This window comes from Eleginops maclovinus, chromosome 1 (assembly GCF_036324505.1).
Source record: "Eleginops maclovinus isolate JMC-PN-2008 ecotype Puerto Natales chromosome 1, JC_Emac_rtc_rv5, whole genome shotgun sequence".
In the NCBI taxonomy this organism is placed as follows: domain Eukaryota; kingdom Metazoa; phylum Chordata; class Actinopteri; order Perciformes; family Eleginopidae; genus Eleginops; species Eleginops maclovinus.
In genome coordinates this window covers 22,196,369-22,215,107 of record NC_086349.1, presented here as the reverse complement: position 1 = coordinate 22,215,107, position 18,739 = coordinate 22,196,369, and the positions used below count along the sequence as shown (strand labels likewise).

Here is an 18,739-nt window from a genome sequence, read left to right as displayed (position 1 = left end):
CTGGTTTGTTTGAAAAACTCAAGATGGAAATGTGCTATTCTTCCTGTCTGAGCTCACCTCAATGTGAGCCCAGGTACTATAGTGACGCAGAAGTTCCAGCATTAGGCCTACTCTCATAGTTTAACCTCTGTTACTGTACTGCATCTTTATACAGAAGCTCCTCCCAGTCAGAAGGTTTTTTCCGTGAGTTTAGAGAAGATAACAATCATAACAATAGGCGGAGGCAGTCACCGGTTAACTGAGATATACCAAAGTCCAACTCTGGTACCTATGAAAGCGTAAAAGTCTTAATTCACTCCTATCTTTGAAACCGTTTATTCAAACGCCTTTTTGTTTTTATTAATAATCTGGCTTCGCCGGATCAGAACAATGTCAGCAATAAACAACTTGAAGAAACTAAAAATCACAAAGACATTCCTTCAATACACAGCATATCTTTTTAATCGTGCATTGTTTTGCTCCTAACTTTATCTGCTGCCAAGATATCTTAACCATAAAGGTTCACTATTGAACTTTGGACTGAACTGCATGATTTTTTTCATACAGGCCACAATGTTTGTATCATGTAGCAGCTAACCGTTTAACTAACTGTGATTCAGACCTTTTGTTTGAGGATCTTTCAATTGAGTTGAAGGATAATTTCATTGAAGGAGCTTCAATTGTAAACTACATCTTTCACATTAGTATGTTGTGATTAAAAAGCAGAGGCACATTTTAAAACAATACCTAAAATATTGTATTCTTTCTACTTCTGCTGTTTGGTACCCGATGTCTGCCTAAAACACACAACTCAATATTGTGATTTGATGATTATGGCTAACGTTTCCTGAACTTGGCTTTGTCTGCTGATTCATTTTCATGCATCAAAGAGAAAAGTTGCATTGGTCTCAATTTACATTGCAACATTGAAAACACCCTTTGGATATGTTTTGGGTATTCACTGTGCAGTTCTTTTAGCCTCATAGATTGTTCCACTTTTGTAGTTCTTTACAGTCTAATTTGAGAGTAGCGTGTCGACAGTGTTTGGTGTAAACATAGGCACTCGAGTTATTACCCGACATTACAGTGGACCTCTCAAAAGTTTAATAACTTAAAACCTGTACACATGGCTCTATGGCCCAATGACCATTAAAGCACCGGGTCAGACCCCAAAAACATTGAAAGATAAAAACAATTCCCCATATTATTCAAGAAAAACTTTTATCCAGTAGTAACATTTAGCCAAAACCTTCTCAAATTCCTGTATCAGAAGGTATGCAGATTAAAATACTTAACTAACAACGTTTAGCCACACTAGAAGACGCCGTGAAACTGATGGATTGCTGAAAGATGAACAGGAAGTTGATTTGGCTCATTAAGTTTAATGGTGTTAAAAACACTTCTCCCTGAGCTGTTTTTCACATAAATCAATATTATAAGTAGTGACCATTTCAAGAATAAAAGTACTGTACTCTGAGTTTAATTCTGACAATGGTGTTAATACGTTTCCTACATTTCTCTAGTCGAGTATGCTACTGAGTTTAGAATGAATGTAATCTGTCGTGCTAACAAGTTAACATGCATCCATCTTTTTACTCTAAGCATTAAAGCACTATGACAGTGTATTGGTTAATTATTTAGAGCGTCCTTTAATCCTTAAGTTCAGCTGAAGCTGGAGGGAGTTAGTTTCATCCTCTGAGGATCACAAAGGTCTGAACCAAATATCATGGCATCAGTTTAATATGTCAAAAATTCAGTGCCAGATGTTGTACCAACACAGTGATCAAAGTCAGCATCTCTAGCGTGGCTAAAAACCTGACAACCTCTAAATTATTGCACATAACCTCCATTTCAGCTTTGCAGTCCAAAGGCAGGTGATTAAATAAAGTCCTTACCTGTGATTTCATAACATTTCAAAGTGTGTGCATACACAAACATGGCACATCCAGAAGTAATAAAATATTATTTATAAATCACAAAACGGGTATAAAATTAAAAACAGTTGGTTCTGTGCATGTGCCGTGGGTTTCAAGTGTTCAATTGTTAGGATTGTACACACCTTTCTAAGTCCTTTCAATTATCCGCCTTGCATTCTTTGAGCCTAAGATATTAGGTTTTCCCAATTTTGCTTCCTTGATTTGGCGAGCATCTTCTCCATATGTTCAATTCTGATGCTCTCTTCCCTCTGTCTTCTGACACCTTGGTGTTTTTAAAGTACACATTCCCTGTAGTGGAAGACGTTGCATGCATCCCCGGTTTTTTTTCTTCCTTTCTGCATATTTGCAGTCCATCCAGCAGTTGATAATCCGTTGCGGATCTGCTCCTGCCGTCCCCTTCTTCCTCCACGTTTCACCGATGCTACACCTCTATAGTCTTGAAGTATATCCTGGCGTATATTGAGTCCAGCTGGCTGTGCAGGGCGTGGAACGAGGGTCTCTTGGAGGGCTCTGCGGCCCAGCAGTCCATCATTATTCTGTAAATATTCTGCGGACAGCGGGGGGGACAGGGCAACCGAAACCCAGATGACAGCAGATCCAATACTTCCTTGTTGTTTTTTCCTAATGGGAAGAATATAAAAAGCATGAGTTGGAGAAGCTAACCAGATTCTGAATCCGTTTCTTTTGCAGGCAGGGATATTAGACCAAATTATACAGCCGCGGAAAAAATTAAAGAGACCACTTCAGCATTATAATTTTCTCTTGTTTTATTATTTATAAGTATGTCTTTGAGTTAAATTATTATATATGTTTTATTGTATTCAATAAACTACTGACCATTTTTATCTGACACTGGAATGGCTGCTATACATATAGAGAAAAAGATTTGAAATAGTCTCTTAATTTTTTCTAGAGCTGTATATTCATTTCTGACTTCCTGTTTGTGGTCCTCAGTCCTAACTATGAAATCTTAATGAGGATATACATGAAAGGTATCAATTATTTCCTAAGATATCTGGACAGTAGTCTTCATCAAAAAGGAGGAAATGACATTGTTATAGACTTTCAGTTGATGATTCATCCGCGTGATAGTGTCTATTTAGTCTAGAGTGTGACTGCAGGGCATGAGGGACTGAGTCAACATAAATTATGACCCAGCATTATCACGTAACATATCGTATCATCGTAAAACAGAGTGGCCATTGAAAATGATCTGAAGAAAATATTCCATTTCCTCCTGTTTAAAGTAATATTTGATTTTTAAAAATCTATAATGTTAATGTTTGAACCCTTACAGATTTAGAGATGAAGTGTTATATCTTATCCCTACACTGCATGGTTCAATGACACTACTCCACTGTATAAAGTGAGTAATACTGGCAAAGATGTAGCCACACATTGGTAAACAGGAAGAGATGTCAGTATACCATCATAAGGCATCTTGCCGCGGGACAGCATCTCATACAGCAGCACCCCGAATGACCAGACATCTGATTTCACAGAGAAACGTTGGTAAATTGCCGCTTCAGGAGCCGTCCACCTTACCGGGATCTTTGTCTTTCGACTGGCTGTATACACACTGTCCTATAGAGAGAGAGAGTCAGTGAAAGGGTTACAGAATACATGGACTTGGACTTTAAATCCGCACAGCCAGACTTTGTTCATTCTCCATGAACCCCCAACAGACGGTGTAGTGGTTTGACTGAAAAACAGGAGACCAACAATCATCCGCGACACACTTTCATAATTGATGCATTGCCTTTGTGTAGCATGTTGGTTGAATAATTCACATTTTGAAACAGCTGTATAGTCTGTATGTTACCAAACAACCCAAGTAGTGTTAAGTCAAACCTCCAAAAGGCAGATCTGCACTGATGAATGACGAAAAATAGGGGACGATGGAGAGTGATACACATACAATTCCATAAAGTAACAAAACCTGTCTGATTAATGATTCTACAGAGTGTGTAACTCTGCCTTTAACATGATACTGAGATCAGGGTTTCTTGTTTTTGGGGATTATTTTTCTTGCTTTGCATGATAGCATTAGCCAGCTGTTAGCATTAGCCATGTTGCTAATAAAACAACAAGTAGATCGATCTACTGGTTAACATAAAAATCAACTAACAGAAAAAATGTTGTCATTATTATTGGAAACAAATACGCTGTGTTCTGTGTCGTTTGAGGAAGACACAGTAGCACCGAACACTCCGCTAGTTAAAGGAAGGGAAGAAAAGTCATGTTTCTGCTCTAAAGTGTCTCTCTCTTCGCTGATTTTAAGTATTTCCATGTCTTGGAAGCTCTGTATGAATAAAACATCTTCGTGTTATTACACAGACACAGGGTAAATTATGCAGAGTGCTGTTTCATTCTACTGGACAGCTGGAAGCAGGATGGAGTTGTGCATTAAGTATAAAGGAGTTTTTACTGAAACAACAAAGCACACTATACATATTTAAAGCAAACACGGATAAAGAATTAGAATTGTTCCAAAATAAGAAACCGTCCTTGACCGACACACACACACACACACACACACACACACACACACACACACACACACACACACACACACACACACACACACACACACACACACACACACACACACACACACACACACACACACACACACACACACACACACACACACACACACACACACACACACACACACACACACACACACACACACACACACACACACACACACACACACACACACACACACACACACACACACACACACACACACACACACACACACACCTTAATAATGCGAGCCAGTCCGAAGTCGGCCACCTTGCAGACCAGATCGTCTCCCACCAGGATGTTTCTGGCAGCGAGGTCCCTGTGGACGATGTTTCTGTCCTCCAGGTACGCCATGCCCTCTGCGATCTGACTGCCCATGTAGATCAGGTGAGCTGATGTCAGCACCTGGCCTTCAGCAGCTGAACACACACCCGCATACACACAGTCAGCTAAACTAGTGGACAGCCTGGATTTGTTTAGAGTAACACCAGTTTTGATACAGGCACAAAGCAATACTTTCCCAATAACCACCATTTTGAGTTAGAACATGTTTGTATTAGAAAGGATTTGCACTCTGGTGCCAGTCATTTAAAACAACAGTCCTTAAGTTTTTCCTACAGAATTCGATCTCCTCTGAGCAGCAGGGACAGTCTTTAAGAAAAATCTAATTTAATGTTAATATTATTGTCTCAAGTAATGTGGTAATGATGTTCAGTTATTAAAATGTAACCTCTTAATTGGCATTAAACTTATCTAGCTTTTCATCACGAAATGGCAGTAAAATGATCATATAATCAGTATTGATATTTGTATTTCATAAGGAACAATCCTAAACTTATTCTGGAAATATTAAACTTCTTAAATCAGTCTTAAAATAAAAACATCTAATGTATTAACAGTAAATATATTGTCTCAATTAACATACATTTCGGAATGATGTACGGATATATGTAGAACACATGGGGTTTGCTTTAACGTATCATAAGTACATTATAGCACTATGGCTGTAGAATTAGGACTTTATTGGCATTGCCTTATTAAACATGATTTTATAAGGAACAATCCTTAACTTTTCTGGAAGAATTTTACTTTGGCTGCCCTGTAATGGAAGCATCAATATTAAAAAAAGCTCAATCAAACTTGTTTTGTCTATTTGAAATGTGTAGCGATAAAGCTACAAAGGTGTGGCTTAAATTGCTCTTTAATGCGACAACAGAAATTCAACAGAAATCAGCTATAAAACTTTACAATAGTCTTAAATTATCCTAAAGTAAACACTTTGGTAAATAAATCTGAAACTGTTAAGGTGTGATACCATCCCCACTGAGTTACTGCACCATTGTGTTTTGTATGATTACATTTAACCTCATAAGGACTAAGGTCAGATGTACGAAAACATGCAGCAAATGACTGGCTCATATGTTCCTCTTGGATTAACACAGGACATGCTCCAAAAGTCAATGACTGTAAATGACTCATAGCGCTTGTGATGCGTGCGGCTGTGCAGAGAAGCAGATAGAGGAACACATTACATTGTTCTGCTCCTGTTGCCAATCATCCACTGCAGCGCTGAACTGTTTACTAAGACCTGCAACTGTTCGTTGTTTACACGCATAATGGCTGTAATGATGGCAGATCCTCTTTTGCAGGAATTGGGAGGAAATGTGATTACCGACAAACTGCTGTTTTACTGCAGAGTAATGACTCTCCTGCAGCATGTTAAACGCATTGTAGTGGATATTGAATGAAGTATTCCCTCTCTATTGTTGTGTGGCATGTTTTATAGAAGAAGAAAGTATTACTGCAGCAGCCATGACACTCAGCCTGAAGAATAAAACTGGAGTGAGTGATATCAAACCGCTCACCCTTTGCTCACTAAGACTCCCTGTGATTAAAGCCTTTTGTAAAACGTCAGAACAATGTTTCTGCTGAGCGGAGCTGCCAGCCGACAGATTATAAATCCATTTTCTTTGGATTCAAGGGAAGAGATTTAACCGTCACTTGGCCTATATACCGCTTCAGAGAGCATTTCAAAAAACGTCTGAGGTAAGGGCTGAAATTGTCAAACCCAGGAGAAGATTTCTGGTAAATTAGCTTCCTATTTTAAACCTCTTTACGTAATAAAGCAGCTGTGGAGTGTCCTCTATTAGGAAGCAGTTGTGTGGCCTGTGTTAGAAACAGGAAATAAAGCAATCTTACGATTACTGAACACTTCTTATCAGATCGAGGCTCAGGTATCTGTTCAACCCATGGATATTTTTTTAATGATGGAAAATTTGTAGTACATTTACTCAAGTATTCTACTTAGTACCTCAAATTATACTCAAGTGCTTCAATTTTTTGCTACTTTATACTTCTCTTTACTAAACTATATTTATGATTTCTTTAATGAATACATGTACTTACTAAGCAGTATATAAAGATGACCTGTTGTTCAACAGTTCCAACATTAAAAGAATGAATAATTATCATCCAATAATATAATAAATATGTACATTCTGAAATGGGCCTTTCTGCATAGTAAGTACTTTACTCTTTTGGTATTTTAAGTACATTTTGATCCTAATACTTAGATTAGATTTGGACTTGTTACTCTATTACCACACTGAGGTATGAGTACTTTTCTGGATATGTATCGGTGTGTCACTCACAGGCGATGTAGGACTTGAGGCTTCCCTTGTTCATGAGTTCGGTCACGATGTAGACCGGCTCTCCTCTGGAGCACATGGCCAGCAGCTGGATCAGCTTCGGGTGGTGGAGACTCTTCAGCGCCTGCACCTCCTTCACAAACTCGTCCTGCTTCGTGTCCTCTGGAGGAGGGGAAACGAAATGATTGGTAAATGTAAACCTTATTTAATTATCTAGGTGTTCATTTTGTCAGCTGGTGTTCATGCTTCTTTCATGCGGATTCATTTGACGTTAAATGTATTGCAATCTTTAAAACATTTTAAAGCAGATTTTCTTTTACACCGAGTTTTTTAATAACCTACATCTTATTATTTACTGCCATTTGTTATCAATATTGCTGTCTTTCAAGCATTTGTGAACGACCTATGTCCGTCTCCCTTCATCCGTCTACATTTAGCTCTTGTTTATAGAATATAAAGTTGCCATAGATGGCCAATCAGGTAGAAGATGTGTGTTGCATTCCTCCGTTAACCAAGTGCCGGGACAGAAAAGTGATTAATGCTCACATAAAAAACACAAATGATCAAATATCAAGGTCCATTGTGTTTTTCTTTTGTTCAGCCTGCACACAGCGAGTAACCAAACACCAGGATGAAACGCTGGTGTTTCACTGCCCTCTCTCGTACAGTTAGGCAAGGTATTAATGTTTCCAAAGAAAGGACAAACCATTCCTCTTTGTCTGTATCAATTTCCTTTTTGAAAGTGGGAGTGTTCAGAAGTGGGTAAACAGGAGGCCAGAAAAGCACACGTCCAGGAGGTGTTTAATAACTCTTTAATTGCCGCCATCTGCAAGAAGTACCCCGTGGAGTTTTTGACCTCTATTTATGGAGCCGTTTTTTAAGGATTCTGTTCCCCTTCTGTTTTTATAGTTGCACACATTTCTGCCCGTGGTTTTCCACTGATCTACAGGTGGCATCATCTGCCAAAAGCAATGCACCAACAAAATGCATAAAAACAGATAGGCTGACAAATATTGATGTGAACAATACTGGTTTCAAAAACATCTGCTTTGCATAGTTTTATTTGGCCATAAAAAACACTCTTAATGTTCTATGTTACTTTTTTCTAGGTTTGATGCATAAAGGAAGATGACAGGCTGGCAAACCGATGTAAGCAATGCTGTTTTCAAAATGTTAAAAAACAATCTGCAATATCTTCCTTCCTTCCCCCCTTTAAATTGCCTTTTATCACCAGAGATATTTCTAATATGATCTTCAGTCACATCAGAATACTTCCCGCTTCCCTACCTTGTTTCAGTGTCTTTATGGCCACTTTCTTGTTCTCTGTGGTCCACAGTGCCTCCCACACCTCTCCAAAGTGCCCCTCTCCCAGTTTCTTGTGCAGCCTGAACTCCTCTCGAGGTCTCTCCCACGGCTCCATGTCGAACAGCTCCCGCTGCACAGAGACGACAGGGTAAGTCCAGACAACTTACGCTCAAAACTACAGCAAAGGATGAACTGTGCAGTTTAAATACTGTTTGATTCATCATTTCTGAAATAACTCCCCACGCTGCACAATACAAGGTGCTGAGACACAGAACTGGACTGTGAATTATCGAGAGTTACTTCGTCACAGAATTTACATGATATCTGGTTACATGAGCCCTGATACGGCTGACTAATCAGGAAACCACTGTTTGTTGAAATGTGGTGATGGAGCAGAGCAGAAAATATACTTTTGATCCTTCTGGACACATTTCCTTCAACTGTCATTGTAGATTCTCTGATAGCTGTTGAACTTTCCTGAATGCTGGTTGTCTGGCTGACCAAAAACAGGAAATCAACATGACTGGAAACACGAGAGCCTGCTGTGTGTTTATCTGTTCCTGATCCAAAAATATTTGGTCAAAATTTCCTTTCCAGATTTTTTCGTTTGATAATGATTTAAAAAAAAAAGCCAGACCATAACAACTTTACTAATATGTTGATCCCCCTCACCTATTTTTCCCCAGACAGATTTAAATTGTTATGATGTTACGACAGATGAACAGCATGGTGCAAGGTAAGTGAAAGACTGATGAATGAATGACAAAATAAATATATAAATTCAAAGATTTTAAGACAAATTTATTGTCAGTAAAAATCAGGTGCTACAAAACATTGCGTTCTTATAATCAAGTGCTTTGATTAAAATGAAATGAACAAATCAATTAAATGATTGATAGACAAATAATCAAATAAAGGAAATAGCATGAACCGTTATAAAGTCAAGATAATCAGGTGATATACAAAGGCTTGATTGGACCCATTCAAACAATAAGTAGCAGTTATGCTTTAACACAATACAACAACAATTGCCTCGTGTATAAAAACACACAAGGTCTATATCCTCCAAAACAAACAGGAATGTAAAAAGGACCCTTTAAATGAAATAATTGTGATGACTTATTCTTCCATTTTCTAATCGTACACGAGTGTCATTACACAGATTGTTGTTTATTCCCACTTCATTTAGAGTCGCGATATCGTCTCAGTAATGGCTTTATGTTGGAGAAATCTAACCACTTGTTCTCTCTCAGTCAGTCAGGCAGTTTATTAGGCTTTTTAAACTGCAGGATAAATCTGCTTTTAGAAACTAAAAGCTAAAAGAAGAGTCAGAGGTCTCCTTAAAACAAGCCGGGCCACAAACCACGCTTTATGTCTCTTGGGTACGTAAGTAACAAAAACAAAGGCGTGCCAAATCAATAAAAAGTGATTGAAAGCACCATTAGTGTCTCTTTTTACTGGGAAAACTTTCAACTGATGGAGCAGGGAGTGTCTCATTTTCTAAGAGCAGATTATTCTTGTGTTTGAAGACTAAATGAAGAGTGAAGCTGCAGCACGCCGGCTGTCTGCGACGCTGAGCTTACTATAAATGATGAGACTTCAAAAAGCTCTTTGTATAAAAACAAATGAGTCTATTTATAATGACATACTCAGGATTCAAAACTTAACACAAAAACATGAAAAGCGTTGCGCCTCAGGCTGCCAGATAAGTTAGGAACAGTTCTTGTGTGGCTTGACAGTTTTGTTTTAGTACTCAGTTTGAAACCCAAATGTGAAATATTTGGGTTTTACATAAACAAAAAAGAATCTCTCAAAAATGTTCAAACATCTTTCTAGAAATCACATAAGGTTGATGAGCTGCAGCCATGTCTTGAAATGCCAATGGGATGCTTACAAATAAAAAAATACATAAAACTAGGAAATTATTCAAATTTGTACTAATGCTAAGATAAATACGATTAGTGAAAAAACATAAAATGAAAAAGGAAAACTCCTTAAGGGAAAACAGTCCCATTTGTGTTTGTTATGAAAGCAAGTGTGTGTGTGTGTGTGTGTGTGTGTGTGTGTGTGTGTGTGTGTGTGTGTGTCTGCCTCAGTGTGTCCGTGGCCACAGACTCACAGCCTCCTCTGGAAGGGAAGAGAGAAGAGGGAGAAATCACTGAGAGGCTTCTGAATTAACGTCCCTGAACGATGCTCCTCTGTAAAGCGGTACGCACCACTGCTTAATCCTTAAGCGTCATTCTATATTTGTAATTTGATGACTTGCTGTTTTAAATGGATGGTTCCTCTGCTTGCAGGGAAACGTCTCCAGATACTGAGACCCTGAGCCCCGTCTCCTCCCGCGGGCTGTAACTGATGAACCATGGAGAAAGAATTCCGCTCGCTGGGGGTTTAATGTAAGCTGCTGTGCAGAGATAGCATGCATAATTACAGCCCTGCCACGTGACTTTAATTTCTAAAACTGTTCCAAATATGTTTGCCTCTTGGTATTAATTCATGCATACAAAGACAGCACTCATTAAATCCCTGCTGCAGAACAACAATAGGAAGAGGAGTTCAGGGTCTTTGTTGCAGAAAAACTGGAGGTTTAGCTGCTGGAAATTGTACTTTTATCTTTGGAATGATCAGCATCAGTGTAACCGTTATGGGCCATGTTTGCTGCTGGCTTTCATTGAGAAATACTACAAAAATGAGAGTGAAAATCCGGTCTGGTTTTTTCAAATTTCTCCTACATATAATGTCAGGTGCAGTGTGTTTATTTGATTTAAAAACTGTACTACTTGACTTCAGAATCTCATCACAATATAATCGAAAGTCTCCCCTTTGGCAGATCCTACCAATCACGGCAAAACAACCAGACACAAAAACTGTTATTTCTGACAAGCCGAAACGCAATAACAATTTCCCTGGTTCAATTTTAGCCCTGGGAAATTTGCTTTTCACTTGGCCAGTCCATCAGTCTAATTTACATATTTAACTTCAGTGATATTCTAACTATTGTGTGGTGGCTTTTGTGATAAATAATTGTATTGTAATTATATGTATATGCCCTTTAATGTACTACAACTGCAATGACAAAAAAGCCCTTATGCCATCCCTAAGTGGTCTGAGTGTGTTGGGTGGAAACTGCTTCTGCTGGAAATGAGGTTAATGAAAACATTGAACCAGAACCTTCTGTGGAGCTGAGGAAAACTGCTGAGTCTGGAGATGATGGTGCATGTGTTGCTCAGTACTTTTACACATCATTAGTGTTAGTATTGATTAGTGCGGCTTTAAGGTTACGGACCAGTGAATGCATTATGTAAACGAGGTTCCTGACAAGAATTGAAAAACATTGTGTTTCTGTGTCTCTTTAGGTCCTACCTGCTGTGCACAGGGCTCCTCGAGCGGCACTCCGAGGCTGCGGGGGTTCTTCTGGTAGTACGAGATGAGCTCTCCCAGAGTACCGAAGGAAACTTTATCGGAGACGAAGTACGCCCCGATGGTGGAGCGCTGGATCCTGAAGTGGTACACCTTCCCCTCACTGCGGGCTGCGAGAGGGAGGAAGGAGTTATAGTGTGCTCACATACTCAATGTTTTACGACACAAAGAATCACACTCAATCATTTCAGTCTTTGTCCCGCTCCAAAAAATGCTGGAAAGGACAGCAGGGATAAAGCAGATCAGTTGCAACATCAGTTATATAAATCAAATTGATATTCCAATAGTTTCTACATTACAAGTTGATTACATTTGTTTTTTAGACAGCTCTAGCTTACATGCATTAAGGCTGTTTTTCTGAACTGTTCCACATTGAAATGATACATATAGTCTCCTGATTTGTGTTACTGTCCCTGGTTATCTCTTGTCTCACAGGGCATGTGCAATTTTGTATACATCTCATTGTGGCCATTGTACTGTTTATTTGGCTCACACTGCTTTAAGTTGGTTGCAGCCGTGAGCAGCATTACACTACGGCCCATTAAACGATCAAGTTCATGTTCAATATGTGAAACACAACTTTTATAGAGCAGAGACAACAGATAAAGAGGAAATTATCCGCTATCTGGTCTCCACTGCAAACACCCAATTTATTATCTCAGCTTGTTATGATAAAGGTCTTTTTTTAAACAACAGAAAGCAAGTTAAAAGGGCGGCAGTGCGGATTAATAAAGTATATCTTCTTTCTTCTTCTAAAGAACTGTGTGGTTTAAAGTCCAAATACACAGAGATAAAAGAAACACTACAAACACTGAGTTTAGTTCCCACAGAAAAGCACACACCATATTATTATACGATCAAAGAAGAGGAAGATGGCCATGTTTATACGTTTGAAATGGAGACGCTAAATCATACAGGAGCGTCTGCATTTGTGCAATAAAACAGAATTATTGAAGGTGTGGAGTTCTGCCTCCTCTCTCAGGCACATGTTCACACACAGACTACTGATGATGCATATTTCAGCAGGACTAGCACAGTGAAAATTGAACGTCTAACTGCAGCAATTTCCCCCTGGGACCTGAAGGACCTTGAAAAAAAAAAGAGAAAGGAAGTGGGGAGACGGTATATGAGGAAGGAAGTGGACGGAGGGATGGGAAGGAAAAGATGCAGAAACAGAAGATGTTTAAGCCAAAGGGAGAACATAAAGAAAGAGAGGACACGAGCAGCAGAGAGAGGAAGGAGCTGGAGGTTGTGCAGAGGACAGCGAGCGATAACACAGGCTTTACAGTCACAACTCTCAGCAGGTCCATTAGAGCTGTGAGCTCATTCATAAAAGTGTAGTTTGTTCAAGTAGACCTGCTTCCAAATGTAGGTCACTACGACTGAAGACAGTAAATACTGCCGTCTAAATATACCAGCTAACACTTCACTCAGCGTGTTTTACGATGTTATATTCTGGCTTCTACAGTTTATTATTAGACTACAAAACATTAACTATTATTAAGTTGCCACAAATGTTCAGCTGCTGTGTTCAGGGATTTTTAAACCTGCATCATATTTCCAATATAGAGATAGATAGAACCGGAGGATGAAACCCTCTTTATGAGTCACATACATGCACACAGCAGAGCACACACAGTGAAATGTGTCCCCTGCATTTAACCCATCCTAGTACTAGGAGCAGTGGGCAGCTATTGTGCAGCGCCCGGGGAGCAATGGGGAGGGGGGGATTGGAGGTGTCCGGTGCCTTGCTCAAGGGCGCCACAGCAGGGCCTAGGAGGTGAACTGGGATCTCTCCAAGTAGCAGTCCACCTTCCATATTTCAAGTCTGTTCGGGGACTTGAACCGGCGACCCTACGATTCCCAGTCCAAGCCCCTACTGACTGAGCCACAGCTGGACAATATGTTTTCTGTCCAAGTCCAACTCCAATTTCAGAAGTTGTACCAGTACCGAGCGAGGACGCTGCAGACTAAAATGGAGGAAGAGCGCACCATCAATGAACAATCACTCAAACTGCAGGGTTTTGCCACGGATAGGCGTTGATTGTTAAGTGTCTGACAACTCTGTGGCGAGGACTACCATCTTTTTTTTCACCTCGTTTTATCCGGCTGTTTGTTATTCTATGCGAGGTCTCATTAAAAAGATCTTGGGTCGCATCTATATTGTTGAAGTGAGCCAAAAATTCAGCCATGACATTGAAAATACTTTACATATACAGTACTACACTTTTGGAAAACTCAGACAACACTGGCATTTGTCTCTCCAATTCTGACTCACATTGTGATTAGCTTAGCTTAGCATGAAGACTTAATTCAGTTGGAAACATCCTTAACTTGGCCAACCACAAATGTGCTGCACTGTACCACAACAGTTTTAAGTCATCATTCCCTATTCTCCAAACAACACTGTTCAGTCTGTGGCATAAATAGACAGCAACAAATACCCTAAAAAGCAAAATAGAGATGACATTTGTTTTCAACACCAAATCCTTCAAGTTCAAACTGCAATCAGACGCTTTAGCCACCATCGACCTCCAACACGGCTGCCTGACGGCGAGACGTGAACCTTCCCGCCCTCGATAGTGGGAGCAGAGAGAGAAAATCGAAGGCATGGAGATTAAGGTGGACACTGGCTGGAGACCTTGAGAGACAGAAGGGCGGTGGAGGCAGGAGGGGTGATGGATGGAGGAGAGAAACAGAGGAGGCAGGAGGAGAAGAAAGGCAGCGAGTGGAATCGCACCAAAACACTGTGGCCGAGAGCTCAAAGCACTGCAGCTGAAGAAAACACACGCTATCACACACGCTTTGATTCTTATGTTCATTTGGAAGAATCCTGAAACAAAATCAATCGCAAGCCAACTCATGAGGAAAAAACACTGCAAGGACAGAAATCTAGAAAGCAAACAAATATAACTTTTTTCTAACCAATGGTGACTACAAAAGTCACTTAAGCTATATTTTGCTTCTAAAAAATCTCAAATTCCATAAAGTCAAATACAGAGTGTGATATTAACTTGATCGAAAACCTTTTAAATTGTAAAACAACAACCAAGACAACAAGGAATATAAATATCTGGGAGTGGGAAGCCTGGTTTGCGTGTAACAAATGATAATCGGAGAGAACGAGTAACAAAGTAAGAGGGGAAAGGTCAGTGTTGTGGATGTATTATGGTTGCCTCACCAGAGACTGTGTACTCGTCACTGTGACTCTCACTGATGCGAACCAGGAAGGAGCCATCTTTGTTTTGAGAAGCCAGCAGCAGCTTCTCAGCTTTCCCACGGTTAATGTTCCCGTAGTACCACCTGCACAGAGAAGACACACAGACGGAGCGTGAGATGAATGTATGATCAGATATTTAACACAAAAGGAAAACACATCAATCATGATTAATGGGAACAGAGTAACATGTGATCAAATCAATGAGTGAATATATGAATGAATTCAAATGTGAACAAAGAAAAGAATGTGTGGCATGCACAACACACCAAAGCAGAGTGTGTGTAGGTGAACACACACATATCACATTTTAAACATTGCAATCTGATGATCACAGTGAAGAAGGTAAACATCACACTAACGTACAGTAACACAGTTTAACAAACAGGTCCGGTCACTCATATTAAGCTCTGTGTGAACGACAAGCCGGTTTCCCCAGAATGAATAACATTACAGATGCTATTCTTTTGTGTTTACGCTTGTCAAATTATTTTTGTTGTGGTTTAATATACATTGTGAAATATAACATATAGTAGCACTATTTATTGGGTTAAACTTTCAAAAAGTTATAAATCAAAAACGTATCAGCAGATTAATCCCCTGGGAAATAATGAATTGAATAGCAACAATAGTTAAATACTACTTATGCAGGATTAAAAATGATCCAATGCCAATATGATAGTACAATATTAATGATAACTACAACATTAGATTTACTAAAGGGGACTATTCAAGCACCTTTAGCTTACAGAATTTATATACATTTTAAATTGCAGGACTTGTAATGGAGTATTTTTACAGTGTGGTATTAGTACTTTTATACAAAGTAAAGGATGAGCATACTTTCACCAATGAAATACATCAATACATTCAATATAGAATTCTTCCGAGGGATTAATTCAGAGTCTGTAACAGTTAAGGTGTTGTTTCAGTACGTGCTGCCTGTTTGCTGGGACACAGAAACTGACCTTTATTTACTCTGAGATATCAGGAGGGTGTGTCCGACTGCACGCTCAAGTTTCACCGACAGTAACCACAAGCAGCGACTCAAGAAACAAAAGAGATCCTCAAATAAAAGACTACCGAAATATTGTTCCTTGGGGTCAGATTTGAGTTTGAAACTAAAACAGCTGGAAAATACTGTGAAGATAAACTCAAGCAGTGCATTGTGAAAAGATAGTGTTGTTTGTCAGGAAATGATGTAATATTGAATTGAATTCTTAATTTGGAGGCTGCCGTTTGTGCTGTTGTTTGATATTGCATTATACTAAAGAGAGTGGCTTGTAAATTCTAAATAAACAGGGTGGAGATATTATTACAAGAAGCTCTGAGTAAATTTGCTTTGACTGGAAACTGAGCTTATCTTCATACAGGAATCTTACAGCGATAAAACATTATGACGACTAAGAAGGTGCTTTGGTCTTTAGATTCTATAAAAAGAGACTAGCAACATTTGTCTAATGTGTCAGGCTCAGATCTTCCCCATTGTGTCAGTATGAAGCTTTATTATGAAGGAATAAATCATGTTATGCTTTGGTGTTGTGTTAAAGGGGCTCTATCATGCTCACTTTTAGGCTGTTGGTTGTTTATAAAGCGCTTTAGTTTTAATCATACTGCCTGTGCTGCTGCTCCTCTTTTCACCCTCTGTCTGAGACCAGGGACCCAGTCTGCTCTGATTGGTTAGCTGGCCTGCTCTGTTGTGATTAGTCAACCAGTTAGTGGGACATCACCTGTAGGGATAGCCAATTGAAGTGTGGGTGTTACATAGTGATGTGATCATGTCAGAGAAATAAACAAAGGAGTCCAATGAAGGTGTTTCAGGAAGGAGGGAGAGGAGTGTGTGGGAGAGAAACTCCCTCTGGACAGTACTTGGGGTTTTAGCCTTTGCGAAACATTTACATGCACAAAAACCTATAAAACACACTACAGGAAAGAGAAAACCCCAAATAAATAGTAGGGCCCCTTTGAGGACAGTGGGACATGCGGGGATCAGTGAGGATCCGCAGTATAAAAAACAGACAGAGGGGGAAAAGTTGGAGGTCGGCTCTGTGAAACATGAGGAGTCTCTGCAGGCTGGATGAATAATGGACGACCTGCAGCCTCTTGCCTGCTCTCAGCTGCAGGCTGGTTCTTCACAAGGTTTTACATCCAAAGATTCAGAAACGTCTTTGCAGTGATGCCAGGAGGCTTTTTTTGGTTTCAGACTCCTATAAAACCAGCTGTTTGATTAAGTTAGGAAAAAATCCTCAGAGAAATGACTAACAACATCGAATCTTTAGCTCAATTGGTTTTCTTCAAATTGCTGGTTTTGTCCATAGACAGACACATGAATCGTTGATGAACGAGTGGATTTATATAATAAAACTAAAATAATTAGCCATTAATCAGTAATCGGAGTATCGTTTCATATTTAGCTAGCTTGGTTGATATAAGATATAACAATTGGACTATTAGTAAGGCCTTTATACATCCAGTCCAATTACATCCTTTCTATAAAATATATCAAGTGTTATAAAACACTGAGGTTACAATTGTCATCTTTGTGACAACCAGTTCATGACTACATGGCTGAACACCTGCATGACAGCAGGGAGGTCAACCGTTGGTCAGCTTTTATTTTTGTCTCAGTTTTCGGAATAAAAACTGGATTTTATGGTGGTTAGAATAAACGTTGAATATTTTAACCTTCTGTGCCTTTAAATGTATATCAAACACCTGCAAGTTTGACAGATGCTGACACATCATTGACACATTAAACGTCAGTCCTCAGCTAAATCAGGTGTTATTTCAGGAATAAGGAACAGGATTTTGTTTCACACTCACTTGTGTTTGGCGAACTCGTCCTGCAGCAGAGCCACGTAGTTGGCCGGGATCAGTCCGGACTCCAGAGACCCGGTCAGCTTTTTAGCCAGTACGTACTCCCCCCGCTTCTCGATCACCGACAGCTTGTCCCCCTCCTTCACCGTCAGCTCGTCGTCACTGCGGGCCTCGAAGTCGAAGAGCGCGGCGTAAAGCTGCACCTGCCGCTTCTTGGGCGACGGGACGTGGATGTCTCCTGACACGGTGCGGATCTCCGCCGTCTGCGCGGCTGGGTTGGCGATGACATGGTTGTTGTTGTTGGGGACGTTTGGATAGCGGAAGTCCGGCCAAATGTAGTTCCAAAGCCGGCTACAACACGGCATGCAGGAGCGACAGCAGCCCTCCATCCCGGGACATGAAGCGGCGTGTCGGCGGGTTAGTCCAGGTTTTTCCGCTCGATGAGACGCTTCAGGCTTTCTTAGTCCGCTGAAACGATGTCCAGCCCGTCAGTCCTCCGGTTTTCTCTCTTCCTCTGGCTCTAAACATAATGCCCCGCCAGCAATACTTGGGTAGATTTGCCGGAGGAACCGGTTTTTTCTGTTGAGATCATGGATCTGTGCTCCGCGCCTGCAGTGCGCACGGTGGCTGCGAGAATGCGGAAACGGCAATGGAGGGCATCCAAGTTGGATGGTTCCCTGCGAGTCGGCGGTGTGAGCAGAGAGCACCCGAGAATGAGAGCATGGCTCCCAAAAAATATATATGTTAATCCATCGTAATCTTGTGGAAAAGATTAAACGGCTGCAGCAACTGCTGCTCAGTGCAGGTGTTTAATCCACGAGATGAGAAGGTGAATCAGAGGCAAGGTGCGTAAAAAAGTTTGGGTTTGGCGCTGCGCACACCTC

The 18,739-nt window shown here is 40.2% G+C and overlaps 1 protein-coding gene across 1 annotated transcript; it reads right to left on the bottom strand.

Annotated features, from left to right (window-relative positions):
- Positions 1 to 313: 313 nt before the first annotated feature.
- srms (src-related kinase lacking C-terminal regulatory tyrosine and N-terminal myristylation sites) lies at positions 314 to 18,738 on the bottom strand. Its single transcript, XM_063894153.1, has 8 exons — positions 17,862 to 18,738; positions 15,003 to 15,124; positions 11,765 to 11,931; positions 8,384 to 8,531; positions 7,100 to 7,258; positions 4,686 to 4,867; positions 3,344 to 3,500; positions 314 to 2,537 (listed from the first exon to the last, which is right to left on the bottom strand). Exons 1-8 carry the CDS (start codon positions 18,242 to 18,244, stop codon positions 2,338 to 2,340), a joined length of 1,518 nt encoding a protein of 505 aa, XP_063750223.1. The 5' UTR covers positions 18,245 to 18,738; the 3' UTR covers positions 314 to 2,337.
- Between the last annotated feature and the right edge of the window lies 1 nt (position 18,739).

What these genes read in the sequence shown, in the direction of transcription:
- srms (XM_063894153.1), bottom strand. Translation starts at nt 18,244, where the DNA reads ATGGAGGGCTGCTGTCGCTCCTGCATGCCGTGTTGTAGCCGGCTTTGG. An exon ending in GACTGGCTCGCATTATTAAG is followed by an intron (nt 3,501 to 4,685) that starts GTGTGTGTGTGT and finishes CTCTCTCTATAG; the next exon opens with GACAGTGTGTATACAGCCAG. An exon ending in CGGCAAGATGCCTTATGATG is followed by an intron (nt 2,538 to 3,343) that starts GTATACTGACAT and finishes TCTTCCCATTAG; the next exon opens with GAAAAAACAACAAGGAAGTA.